Genomic DNA, 14,096 nt, shown 5'->3' on the forward strand with positions numbered 1-14,096 from the left:
CCCCCGTGTTGAGGGTCAGCATAGTTGTGTTTTAACTTACAATCCCTGCCTTTTCTATGCAGAGATGGCTATTCTCTTTGACCTGATGCCCACTCAGATACGCAGCTACTTCCCAGAGAGCTGGCTATGGGAAGTACAACCAGTCAGGTGAGAAAAACAAAGGTTCTTGGCATAGCATAAAAATATATAAACAAACTATAAATGCAATATATCTTCTTACCTGGAAGAGATATTAAATATGGAACATTAAGGTTGACAATTAATGCAAAGTAAGTTACTTGAGACAATACTGAAAGACAGGTTTAAAATGTGTATTCTCTATGTTCATTGAATGTACTGTTATCTAACAGTATCTAAAAGGGGAGTGTGCTAGCCCAGTGGCCCTTGTGTCTTGGTTGACCTGAGGCCAAGTAAGTGTGTTACTGTTGTCATCAACTAGGTCAGGGCAGATGACCTTGAACAGAAATCTCCCAGACTCTCTGACCACTTGGGAGATAAAAGCTGTTGGCGTGTTCAAGAAGGAGGGTAAGTTGGTGAACAAACACTGACACCTAGCACCACCTACAGGAGAAATTAGGTACATTTACCACAGTCATTCAACACACCAAGCAATCTTAATCTTATTTATTTTTCCATCCATATAATAGCAACTATGTTTGCTGGAGTCCTTAGCCACTTTTCTACACAGTCAGTTGTACCCCTTTCACACATTGTGCCAACCCGAACCGTACCATGCTGGCTCTAGTATTTTCTCTACACAATGTCCTTTCCAGCACAGTTCCAGCAACTATGGTAGTTGTCATAGCAGAGGGATGTAGGGTTGCTGTGGGTGATTCAGCACTCCCTGATAAATCACAATATATATATTTTTTTTAATTGGTCACTTGGCCTTTATCACTCCTGTAGCACTCCTGTATGAGCTACATGGCTCCCCGCTGCCATTTTAGTTGTGTAGACAGGCCAGCAAAGCTTGGCTAAAAACAGTAGAGTGAATCAACCCTTGGTCACCCGGGTTTTGTTGTTAATGTTTTTCTTATTCTTCCCAGGGAGCTCAGGGATCTGTGTGGCGGACCCCATCAAGGTCTCAGTTACTCAGGCAGTGAGTGTAAATGTGCCCCTGCCCTATTCCATGGTGCGTGGAGAGCAGATCGAGCTGCGAGGCTCCGTCTATAACCAGGCAGATGACAATATTAAGGTGAAGCCAGTAAAAGAGGTTCTATTGAAATGCATTGAAAATAATAAAAAACATTTACCTGGCATTATTCATGTCATTAGGATTGAAAACATTTATCATATAATGGATATTTTGATGAATTTATGATGTGCTTGAAGTGGAATGAAATAAGGGTCAGTATTACTGTTTATTGTTAAGACAATATTCAATAGGATGTGCCGGTACTCAAGCAGTCAAAAATCGAGTTACTGGTATTCAGTACCGGTGAATACCTGCCCATTTTAAGCACTGATTTACTTACATCTTATTGCTTCCATTCTTCTTTCTGTCTGTATCATCCGTGGCTAGTATTGTGTAACTCTGACCGCTGGGGCAGGAGTGTGCCTGTTCCAAGGAAAACCAACGAAAGAGGACGGCATAAAGACTACCAACTGTGACAAGACAACTCTGTTGGAAAGCGGCTCAGTTGGTCTTGTCACCTTCACTCTCATGGCCTTGGAAGTGGGGAGTCACACTCTCACATTCACCTTAGGCACTGACAAGTCAAGGTTCAACGACCAAATTGTGAAGACGATCCGTGTAGTGGTAAGCTTATAGGCGACTAGTTCGACTGCTGCTACTTCTGCACTTAACTGTACTAGAATGAGCGTCATCCGCACCATTATATGACAAAACAAAAGGGGTGATGATGATGATGCAAAATGGAACTGACACAAAATGCATCATCATCACACTTGTAGATTTTTACAAAGTGCTCTGTCTTGAAAACTGATGATATGCAACAAAAATTGACTGCATCGGAAAAAAACTATAATATATGTTTTTTCAGTAAAATATCTCTTTAACATCTCTGCAACTACCTAATGCATATTGTGATTACATACACAGTACGTTCAGTATATTATGTACAGTATATGACAGTATGATGTTTTAAAAGCTGTGTATTATCTGTCTTTTCACCAGCCTGAAGGCATCAGGACCGAGGACCTCAGCGGAGGAAAACTGGACCCACAGGGTCTTTATGGTATGGGCTCAATGCTATTTCACATTAGTGCTGGGACACAACATCGGTAGTCTGTGTATTGGACCTGAGTTGTGCATCGTTCTGGTGTGTGGTAAAAGAAAATAGCCCCACCACAATATATCCTGCTTCACCCCAAAAAACTTTTCCTGTCAACAGAAGCCAACAAAGGCATATGTGTAATCTGTAGGAACTCTACTTACCAGACGTAAAGTGAAATGTATCCCTCGCTATCAAATCAACAACTGAATCCAACTTTTGTCCAAACCTCCATATGGTAGATTTTGTGGTAGGAAGTTTCACGTGAAGTGCATGGTGTAATGTTTAACTCAGCAGGAATATGATGTGGTTCGGACAAAAGTTGGACACATTTCACTTTAGTCTGTAAGTAGAGTTCCTAGAGATTATACATATGCCTTTGTAGACAGGATTTTCTTGGGTGGTTAAGCCGGCTATATTGTGGTTGGGTTATTTTCCATTGCCACCCACCAGAAAGATGCACAACTCAGGGAGTTCAACCAATACACAGACTCCCGATGTTGTGTCCCAAAGCTATTGCAGATATACAGTACATAAACTATAATATCTTTCTTAGTATACTCTCCAAACCTCTGTGTCATGGTTCTGCCTGCTTAATCTCTATCTCTATCACAGGCGGCTAGTGGCACCTTAATTGGGGAGGACATGCTCATAGTATTGGCTGGAACGGAATAAATGTAATGGTATCGAACACTTATCACACATGGTTTCCATGTGTTTGATTCCATTCCATTTACTCCATTCCAGCCGTTATTATGAGCCGTCCTCCCCTCACCAGCCTCCTGTGGATCATCACTCCTCAACAATAAATATGCCCTCTGTAATGCTGGGCTGTCTTTTTTTGGAAAAACGAAACAAATGGATGAACAAAGCATTCCATTGGATGCACATGCTCCACACATAGACATTCGAATTGTTGACCATTGTTGATATAATTTCTCCTAACTGCTGATGTATGTTCTGTGTTGTGTGTATCAGGTCCCGCCATCAGAAAGGTAGAACTCAGTAATAGCATTCCTTCACAACTGGTGCCTAAGACCTCTGTGGAACGTCTCCTTACTATTAATGGTATTTTATTCTATTCCATTTTAATGATATGGTATGCTATAGAGGTTGCACTGTGATATCTATTTGTTTCCTCAAATGTGGCAGAACTTCAACAGCAGAAATTATACAAATGTGTATAATTTCTGAAACTGTACAATATCAAATTATTGATCATGTCTTTAAGTTCATATCAATAAGTAGTGCCGTATGATTTGTGAATTGCACCCAGTTGCTCTTTATTTAGCCTAAAATAATTGTAGAAATCGTAATCTCATAGCCTAATCTTACCTCATTATCGTAATCTTTATTGTTGTGTCTAATTGTTATCACTCCTTCCTTTTCCTCGCTCTCCATCTTGCATTTAAATGAGCCTGTATCCTCCTCACCACATCTTTTAGGTGAGATTTTGGGAGAGGTGCTGGCTATCTTGAACAACCCCGATGGCCTGCGCCAGCTTGTCAACCTACCCAGTGGCTCCGCTGAGGGCGAGATCATGAGAGTCCTCCCCATCTACTTTGTCTACCACTACCTGGAGACCACGAGCCGTTGGGACATCATGGGCCTAGAGGAACACAACAGTCCCCTGGAGCTTAAGAGGAAGATCAGAGAGGGTGGGAGATTCACTCTTTTTTTTTTTTGTACACTTATTGTTTCTCTAAAATACAAATGTGAACACAACATTACATGAATTATCCTGTTGTTTAGAATCCCTTGCTCCTTTGTTTGCTAAGTCCTCCTTGCAAAAAAGTTTCCTAACTTCAACATTTGGTAAAACAAGGGTTAAATAAAAAATATATATTTTTGTTTCATGAGTTTTGAATTGGTGTTGCTCAATTGTTTTTTTGTTTGTTGTTCTGTGTTGTTAAGGCATCACAAGCATCCTCTCTTTTAGGAGGCCTCGTGAATTTAGTTACAGCATGTGGAAAGACAAGGAGGCTAGTACATGGTGAGTCTGCTGCTTGGTATAGGGTTGAACAGACAGAGCCTGGTCCCATACTGTGTGCTGTAGCCAACTTCCCTATCATTGTCATGCCACAGCCCAATTCGGATAGTTTTTTCACTAATTGTTCTTTTGACCAGATCCGCTCTGAAAAATATCTAATGTGATTGGTCAAAGTCCAATTAGTGGGAAACATTTAAGAATTGGGCTGCCTGTGTAAATGTAGCCAAACAATGATGTTTTGTCATCTTTCTGTTGTCCTTCTTGCTGCCAGTCAGCATATATATACAGTACATACAGTATGGGTCAGCAACTAGGCTAGAGGAAACTCAGTGCGCTGTCTCATGCACCTCACCTTGTTGTGTTGTTGTGTAACCGACTCTCCTGTAGGTTAACAGCTCTTGTGGTGAAGACTTTGGGACAGATGGACAAATACGTCAAAGTAGACAGTGACATGTTGTCTAACTCCATCTTCTGGCTAATCAACAAGGCTCAAAATGATGATGGTTCCTTCCGTGAATTCTCCACCTGTCCCAGAGTACAGGGTGCAAGTGTAGATTCCGTGGATCAATCAGTCTTCTTCACATCCTTCGTCATGATTGGAATCAAGACTGCCATGGCGGTGGAAAATTGTGGCTTGCTGGTGAGGCTATAGCAAATGTGGAAGTAGGCTATCAAATATAGGCTCTAATATTTCCAGTACCATGTGGTAACCTAGACTTGTGTTATTATCCTCAGGAGTTTAGTGAGGCTCTGAAACGTGCTGCAGGCTACATCTCTGATCATGCTCCCCGGGTGAAAAGCCTGTATGCGAAAGCTGTGGCTGCCTATGCTCTCACACTGGACGACAGGGACAGCATGCAATCCGTGATCCTATATGATAGCCTTGAGAAGCAAGCCAGGGAAAAAGGTACGAAGTGGTGTGGATTCTGAGGCGAAAGTTACTGGATACAATTTAGAATTCAATGTAGAACATACTGTAGCTTCAAATTATCAGTATAATCTTGTGATGTCTGTACTCTTGTGTCTTCTTGTGAAGGAAACCCAGTTGAATATCGCTACTGGCACGAGATAGATGCCAGTCTGAACCCGCTAAAGCCTGACAAGGCATCGGCCCAGACCGTGGAGACCACCTCCTACGTCCTACTCACAGGCTTGATCAAAGCCAAACACAACTACGCCAAGCCCATCATCAACTGGCTGACCCAGGACCAGCGCTATGGAGGGGGCTTTCACTCAACTCAGGTTCCATAGCAATACTAACACTGGTATCAGATAGTATTTAATTTACTTTCATATTCTTTGAGCATTGGATTGAGCCTGCCTGAACGAAATGCAAAATGGGCAGGGTTTGCACGTTAAGGACTATTCCATTGGTTACAGTGCGCCAGACCGGCTCAATCAAGCGCAGTTAAAGTTTTTGAAAGAAATCAAAATAGGCCTACTATTTGAACCCAGGTCTCAATATACATAACAGTTTTTTTTTTTTTGTCATTTAGGACATTTTGTACATAGTCCCCCCATTTTAGGGGACCAAAACTGTTGGGACTAATTAACTTATATGTTTATTAAAGTAGTCCAAAGTTTAGTATTTGTCCCATATTCCTAGCACGCAATGATTACATCAAGCTTGTGAGTCTTCAAACTTGTTAGATGCATTTGCTGTTTGCTTTGTTTGTGTTTCAGGTTATTATGTTCCCAATAGAAATGAATGGTAAATAATGTATTGTGTCATTTGGAGCCACTTTTATTGTAAATAAGAATATAATATGTTCCTAACATGAATGTGGATGGTACCATGATTACAGATAATCCTGACTGAATCGTGAATAATGATGGAGAAAGTTAGAGGCATAAATATCATACCCCCCAAAAAACGTTAACCTCCCCTGTTTCTGTAATGGTGAGAGGTTAACCTCTTGGCGCACGGATCCCTTTAACGGGATCATTTTCGTAAACAACCGCTGAATTGCAGAGCGCCAAATTCAAAAATAATTACTAAAAATATTTATTTTTATGAAATCACAAGTGAAATATACCAAAACACAGCTTAGCTTGTTGTTAATCCACGTATCGTGTCAGATTTTGAAAATATGCTTTACAGCGAAAGCAATCCAAGCGTTTGTGAGTTTCTCGATCACTAGACAAAACATTACAAACAGCTAGCAGCAATATAGATTGGTCACGAAAGCCAGAAAAGCAATAAAATGAATCGCTTACCTTTGATGATCTTCGGATGTTTGCACTCACGAGACTCCCAGTTACACAATAAATGTTCCTTTTGTTCGATAAAGATTATTTTTATATTAAAAAAACTCAATTTGTTTGGTGCGTTATGTTCAGTATTCCACAGCCTTAGGCATGTCATCAAGGGTTGACTAAAAATTCCAAATAGTATCCGTAAAGTTCGTAGAAACATGTCAAACGTTTTTAATAATCAATCCTCAGGTTGTTTTTAACATTAGTAATCGATAATATTTCAACCGGACTGTAAACTATTCAATAAAGAAGAGAAAGAAAATGTCGAGCTATCAGTGTCGCGCGCATGAACTAATGGAAGGACATCCGTCTATCCACTGACGCGATTTGATAAATCTCGCTCATTTTTTCAGAATAAAAGCTTGAAACTATGTCTAAAGACTGTTCACACCCTGAGGAAGCCATAGGAAAAGGAATCTGGTTGATATCCCTTTAAATGGACGAAAGGCAGGCAATGGAACAGTGGTTTTTCAAAATAAGAGTCACTTCCGGGTTGGATTTCCTCAGGTTTTCGCCTGCAAAATCAGTTCTGTTATACTCACAGACAATATTTTGACAGTTTTGGAAACTTTAGAGTGTTTTCTATCCTACTCTGTCAATTATATGCATCTGGACCTGAGAAATAAGCCGTTTACATTGGGAACGTTATTTTTCCAAACATAAAAATTCTGCCTCCTAGCGTCAAAAAGTTAATCAACATCCACGGTGCCTGGGGAACAGTGGGTTAAACTGCCTTGCTCAGGGGCAGAACGACAGATTTTTACCTTGTCAGCTCAGGGATTTGATTCAGCAACCTTTCGGTTACTGGCCCAACGCTCTAACCACTAGGCTACCGTAGAGCTGCCTCTTTCAAGGAGCGGGACTCTAACCCCGAAGCTTATAAGAAATCCCGCTATACCGTCCGACGAACCATCAAATAGGCAAAGCGTCAATACAGCTCCGATGATTGTCAGATGTGACAGGGCTTGCAAACTATTACAGACTGCAAAGGGAAGCACAGCCGAGAGCTGCCCAGTGACACGTGCCTACCAGACGAGCTAAATAACTTCTATGCTCGCTTCGAGGCAAGTAACACTGAAACATGCATGAGAGCATCAGCTGTTCCAGACAACTGTGTGACCACGCTCTCCGCAGCCGATGTGAGTTAGACCTTTAAACAGGTTAACATTCACAAGGCTGCAAGGCCAGACGGATTACCAGGACGTGTACTCTGAGCATGCGCTGACCAACTGGCAAGGGTCTTCACTGACCTTTTCAACCTCTCCCTGTCTGGGTCTGTAATACCAACATGTATCAAGCAGACCACCATAGTCCCTGTGCCCAAGAACACTTAAGGTAACCTGCCTAAATGACTACGGAACCGTAGCACTCACGTCTGTAGCCATGAAGTGCTTTGAAAGGCTGGTCATGGCTCACATCAACACCACTATCCCAGAAACTGAAGATCCACTCCAATTTGCATACCGCCCCAACAGATCCACAGATGATGCAATCTCGATTGCACTCCACACTGCCCTTTCCCACCTGGACAAAATAAATACCTATGTGAGAATGCTATTCATTGACTGCAGCTCAGCGTTCAACACCATAGTGCCCTCAAAGTTCATCACTAAGCTAAGGACCCTGGGACTAAACATCTCTCTCTGCAACTGGATCCTGGACTTCCTGATGGGCGACCCCCCCCCCCCCCCCCCAGGTGGTAAGGGTAGGTAACAACACATCCGCCACACTGATCCTCAAAACGGTGGCCCCTCAGGGGTGCGTGCTCAGTCCCCTCCTGTACTCCCTGTTCACTCATGACTGCACGGCCAAGCACGACTCCAACACAATCATTAAGTTTGCCAATGACACAACAGTGGTAGACCTGATCACCGACAATGATGAGACAGCCTATAGGGCGGAGGTCAGAGACCTGACCGTGTGGTGCAAGGATAACAACCTCTCCCTCAACGTGATCAAGACAGAGTTGATGATTGTGGACTACAGGAAAAAGAGGACAGAGTACGCCCCCATTCTCATTGACGGAGCTGTAGTGGAGCAGGTTGAGAGCTTCAAGTTCCTTGGCGTCCAAATCAACAACAAACTAACATGGTCCATGCACACCAAGACAGTTGTGAAGAGGGCACGACAAAACCTATTCCCCCTCAGGAGACTGAAAAGATTTGTCATGGGTCCTCAGATCATCAAAAGGTTCTACAGCTGCACCATCGAGAGCATCCTGACTGGTTGCATCACTGCCTAGTATGGCATCTGCTCGGCCTCTGACCGCAAGACACTGCAGAGGGTAGTGCGTATGGCCCAGTACATCACCGGTGCCAAGCTTCCTGCCATCCAGGACCTCTATACCAGGCGGTGTCAGAGGAAAGCCCTAAAAATTGTCAGACTCCAGCCACCCTAGTCATAGACTGTTTTCTCTGCTACCGCATGGTAAGCGGTACCAGAGCACCAAGTCGAGGTGAAAGAGGCTTCTAAACAGCTTCTACCCCCAAGCCATAAGAGTCCTGAACATCTAATCAAATGGCTACCCAGACTATTTGCATTGCCCCCCCCCCCCTCTACGCTGCTGCTACTCTCTGTTATATATGCATAGTCATTTTAATAATACTTACATGTACATATTACCTCAATTACCTCAACTAACCGATCCCCCCGCACATTGACTCTGTACCGGTACACCCTGTATATAGCCTCGCCATTGTTATTTTACTGCTGCTGTTTAATTATTTGTTACGTTTATTTTTGTATTTTTCTACTTATCTATTTTTTACTTAACACGTTTTTCTTCTTAATCTTAAAGCATTGTTGGTTAAGGGCTTGTAAGTAAGCATTTCACTGTAAGGTCTACCTACACCTGTTGTATTCGGCGCATGTGACAAGTAAAATTTGATTTGATTTGGATGCACGGTTCTGACTGACTGCCTGGTGGCCGGCATGCTTGGCTGTGCCCCTCCCCTCTCTCCCTCTCTCCCTCCCTGGCTAACTGCTTCTTTCTTTGCTGTAAAAGTTGTGAGAGTTTGCATTCTCGGAAGTAGCCTATGGCAACTAGCTAGTTTCCTCCATTGCAAAAATACTGAATCTTAGGACTCGATTCCTAGCGGAATAGAGGCTTGACACACAGAAATGGGAGTTGAGGAATGGACTCCCCACCACTAGTCATGGCACATACCTTCCACGTTGTTCAATAATTTCCATAACACATAGCCCCTTGTTAATTATTCCTTACATAATATATGCCATTTAGCAGACGCTTTTATCCAAAGCGACTTAGTCATGCATATATTTTAACGTATGTCCCAGGAATCGAACCCACTATTCTGGTGTTTTAAGAGCCATGCTCTACCAGCTGAGCTACAGAAGACCACCTACAAAGGACCACCTACACCTTCTTCATCACACTACTGTATGTCATCTCTATTCAGGACACTATTCTCACCCTGGAGGCTCTGACTGAGTACAGCAAACTGGTCAAATATACCAAGCTGGATCTGTTGATCGAGGCGTCCTACATAAAGACGAGGGAAGAACTGGGGAAAATCGAGCTCACCCAGAAGAAACCTGTGGGCAAACCAATAGAGGTAAGGGCTTACCTCCACCCTCACACGCTGTGTGACCCAAAATGTACACACTGCCTGCAAAAGGACCACTTCTGCTCAATGAGACCATCTTTTCCTTGGGTTTTCCTGTGACTATGATGTATCGGGTCAATGATATTTGCAGAATAACCTGATCATGATCTCAATCATTTATGTACTGATGTAGTTTCTTCAGCATCTACCCCTATGGCACATTTCATTCTGATCTTTGCTAAATGAACCCTGAAGTTGCAGTACAGGCTATATATTATATCTCTCATGTCATTGAGTTGAGTCATTGAGTTTATTTTATTTTTACAGGGACAGTGCACATTAATCAACGTTTCAGTAAAAGTGCCGGTTTTAGCCAGCCGGCTAATTTTCAACCGCAGTCCCTGGGCAGGTTATTAATGTGTGCTGTGTTTGTATGTTTCCCCGCTATTTTCTGTCTCCCATCTATATCATGATTATACAGTCATACTGTGTCTCATTTTAACAGGTGACTGAGGATAAAGATGTCAGAGTGTCCACAGGCTTTGGTACAGGAGTCTCCGTTGTCCAGGTAAGTTCCATCCATCCTCTGTTGCGTTACTCAATGTCCTTCTAAAGAGAAGTTGGTTATGGGCTCCCGAGTGGCGCAGCAGTTTAACCTCTCTTGGGTACATGAGATGTTAGCGTCCCACCTCTTCAACAGCCAGTGAAACTGCTGGGCGCCAAATTCAAATACAGAAATACTCATTATAAAAATTCAGAAAACAAAACATATTTTACATAGGTTTAAAGATTAACTTCTTGTGAATCCAACCACGGTGTCAGATTTAAAAAATGCTTTACGGCGAAAGCATACCTTACGATTATTTGAGAACATAGCCCACTAGACAATTCATTACAAACAGTAACCAGCCAAGTAGAACAGTTACACAAGTCAGAAATAGAGATAAAATGAATCCCTTACCTTTGATGATCTTCATATGGTTGCACTCAGCAGATATTAATTTACTCAATAAATGTTCCTTTTGTTCGAAAAAGTCTCTTTATATCCAAAAACCTCCGTTTTGTTCGCATGTTTTCTTCAGTAATCCACAGGCTCAAACGCAGTCAAAACAGGAAGACAAAAAAATCCAAATTGTATCCGTAAAGTTCATAGAAACATGTCAAACGATGTTTATATTCAATCCTCAGGTTGTTCTTAGCCTAAATAATCAATAATATTTCAACCGGACAATAACGTCGTCAATTTAAAAGGTAAACAAGAAACGCACTCTCTCCGTCTCGCGCATGAAAAAGCTCTGTGACACTTTAGGGTCGACTCATTGAGACTGCTCTTACTTCTTCATTTTTCAGAATACAAGCCTGAAACAATTTCTAAAGACTGTTGACATCTAGTGGAAGGCATATAAACTGCAATTTGAGTCCTAAGTCAATGGATACTGTAATGGCATTGAATAGAAAACTACAAAACCCCCGAAAAAACTACTTCCTGAATTGATTTTTCTCAGGTTTTCGCCTGCCAAATCAGTTGTGTTATACTCACAGACACTATTTTAACAGTTTTGGAAACTTTAGCGTGTTTTCTATCCAAATCTACCAGTTATATGCATATCATATCTTCTGGGCCCGAGAAGCAGGCAGTTTAATTTGGGCATGCATTTCATCCAAAATTCCGAATGCTGCCCCCTACCCTAGAGAAGTTAAAGCACTGCATTTCAGTGCAAGAGGCGTCACTACAGTCCCTGGTTTGATTCCAGGCTGTATCACATCCGGCTGTGATTGGGAGTCCCATAGGGCGGCGCACAATTGGCCCAGCGTCGGCCAACCTATACTGTGAATGTTTAAATTATGTATTCAATATAGACAAGAAAAATACGATTATTAGTGTTATTAGTTTAAGCACACTATGTTTGTCTATTGTTGTGATTTAGATGAAGATCAGATCAAATGTTATGACCAATTAATGCAGAAATCCAGGTAATTCCAAAGGGTTCACATACTTTATCTTGCCACTGTACATTTAAGTAATGATTTACATATACCCATTAATTATGCCTTAATTATGCCTCATGAGCTTAGTTCAACTGTCATACCCAATTGTTGTTTCAACTCTAGATTGCCCCTTTAAACAGTATGCTCAATTCTTATCTGACAACAGATGAAAACCGTTTATTATAAAACAACAGAGACCGACAAAAACTGCAAATTTGACATTTCCATTGAAGTGCATCATCCTAACAAAAAGTCCAAAGGTATGACAGTGTATCAATGTCTGTAAACCATTTCTCTCACAATAAACATGGAAACATATATACAGTACCAGTCAAAAGTTTGGACACACCTACTCATTCAAGGGTTTTCTTTATTTTAACTATTTTGATTTGTTTAACACTTTTTTTGTTACTACATGATTCCATATGTGTTATTTCATAGTTTTGATGTCTTCATTATTATTCTACAATGTAGAAAATAGTAAAAAATAAAGAAAAGCACTGGAATGAGTAGGTGTGTTCAAACATTTGACTGGTACTGTAGCTTTAATTTCTACTTCACCAGATACTATGCTGCATTCGTCTCGAATTGTCGCATGTGCAAAGTGAGTAAAATATTTGGTGTTTTGTTTTATTAATCGAATAAAAAACATGAGCTGGCGCACACCCAGAGGAAAGGATTTTATGTAGAGGTGCTGACTGATGGAGAATAAACTATAAGCTATGAAAATAAATAGAGTCACACACGATATATTAGTTCACAGTCATTTATTGAGTAAATCACCATCGTTTTATTTGTATTTGTATTTATTATAGATCCCCATTAGCTGCTGCCAAAGCAGCAGCTATTCTTCCTGGGGTCCAGCAAAATTAAGGCAGTTTGTACAATTTTAAAACATTACAATACATTCACAGATTTCCCAACACACTGTGTGCTTTCATGCCCCTACACTATCACATATCTACAGTACTAAATCCATGTGTATGTATAGCGCGTGTGTGTGTGTGTGTGTGTATGCGTGTGTATGTGTGTGTCTGTGCCAATGTTTGTGTTGCTTCACAGTCCCCGCTGTTCCATAAGGTGTTTTTTTAATCTGTTTTAATGTAATTAAAATACAAAGAAAACCTAATGCTATCTCCACCACTGTAAAGATAATGTGCATTTCTGTATAGTAAAATATACTTCATAGAACAGTGCTTATATTGTCTCATATGTTTTAAAGATACAAACCCCCTCCAAACGAGTTATTCACTGACTCCAGCCACACAGTCATGGAAATCCAACTACCCACTGGGGTGCAACCCTTCCAAGAGGATCTGAATATGGTAATTAACATATTCATGTTTTCCACTTTCTCCTAAATCTACACTGAACAAGTGTTGGTCCCATGTTTCATGAGCTGAAATAAAAGATCCCAGAAATGTTCCATATGTACAAAAAAACGTATTTCTCTCCTATTTTGTGCACAAATTTGTTTACATCCCTGTTAGTGAGCATTTTTCCTTTGCCAAGATAATCCATCCACTTGACAGGTGTGGCATATCAAGAAGCTGATTAAACAGCATAATCATTACACAGGTGCACCAATAAAAGGCCACTCTAAAATGTGCCACAGATGTCTCAAGTTTTGAGAGTGTGCAATTAGCATGCTGACTGCAGGATTGTCCACCAGAGCGTTTGCCAGAAAATGTAATGTTCATTTCTCTACCATAAGCCGCCTCCATTATCGTTTTAGAGAATTTGGCAGTACGTCCAACCAACCCAGGACCTCCACATCCGGCTTCTTCACCTGCGGGATCATCTGAGACCAGCCAGCTGATGAAACTGGGTTTTGACAACCAAAGAATTTCTGCATAAATTCTCAGAAACCGTTTCAGGGAAGCTCATCTGCATTCTCGTCGTCCTCACCAGGGTCTTGACCTGACTACAGTTTTCTATGGACAACAAACGCAGTTGCATTTTATCGATGGCAATTTATATTCACAGAGATACCGTGACGAGATCCGAGGCCTATTGTTGTGCCATTCATCCGCCGCCATCACCTCATGTTTCAACATGATA

The 14,096-nt window shown here is 41.4% G+C and overlaps 1 protein-coding gene across 3 annotated transcripts in view; it reads left to right on the plus strand.

Moving 5' to 3' along the window:
- Window positions 1-14,096, plus strand: part of c5 (complement component 5) — a 37,104-nt gene that overhangs the window by 20,587 nt on the left and 2,421 nt on the right. For 2 of the 3 annotated variants that reach the window (XM_038989440.1, XM_038989446.1), the window contains 16 exons: window positions 63-147; window positions 440-525; window positions 1,047-1,195; window positions 1,523-1,759; window positions 2,138-2,198; window positions 3,213-3,302; window positions 3,680-3,892; window positions 4,149-4,227; window positions 4,612-4,864; window positions 4,960-5,131; window positions 5,261-5,466; window positions 9,900-10,055; window positions 10,552-10,614; window positions 12,202-12,295; window positions 12,600-12,639; window positions 13,258-13,360. In XM_038989440.1, coding sequence (XP_038845368.1) covers window positions 63-147; window positions 440-525; window positions 1,047-1,195; window positions 1,523-1,759; window positions 2,138-2,198; window positions 3,213-3,302; window positions 3,680-3,892; window positions 4,149-4,227; window positions 4,612-4,864; window positions 4,960-5,131; window positions 5,261-5,466; window positions 9,900-10,055; window positions 10,552-10,614; window positions 12,202-12,295; window positions 12,600-12,639; window positions 13,258-13,360 — 2,087 coding nt within the window. The remainder of the gene's footprint in view (window positions 1-62; window positions 148-439; window positions 526-1,046; window positions 1,196-1,522; window positions 1,760-2,137; window positions 2,199-3,212; window positions 3,303-3,679; window positions 3,893-4,148; window positions 4,228-4,611; window positions 4,865-4,959; window positions 5,132-5,260; window positions 5,467-9,899; window positions 10,056-10,551; window positions 10,615-12,201; window positions 12,296-12,599; window positions 12,640-13,257; window positions 13,361-14,096) is intronic. The other variant, XR_005476581.1, reaches the window with a different exon arrangement.

The sequence above is a fragment of the Salvelinus namaycush genome, chromosome 1 (genome assembly GCF_016432855.1).
Source record: "Salvelinus namaycush isolate Seneca chromosome 1, SaNama_1.0, whole genome shotgun sequence".
NCBI lineage: Eukaryota > Metazoa > Chordata > Actinopteri > Salmoniformes > Salmonidae > Salvelinus > Salvelinus namaycush.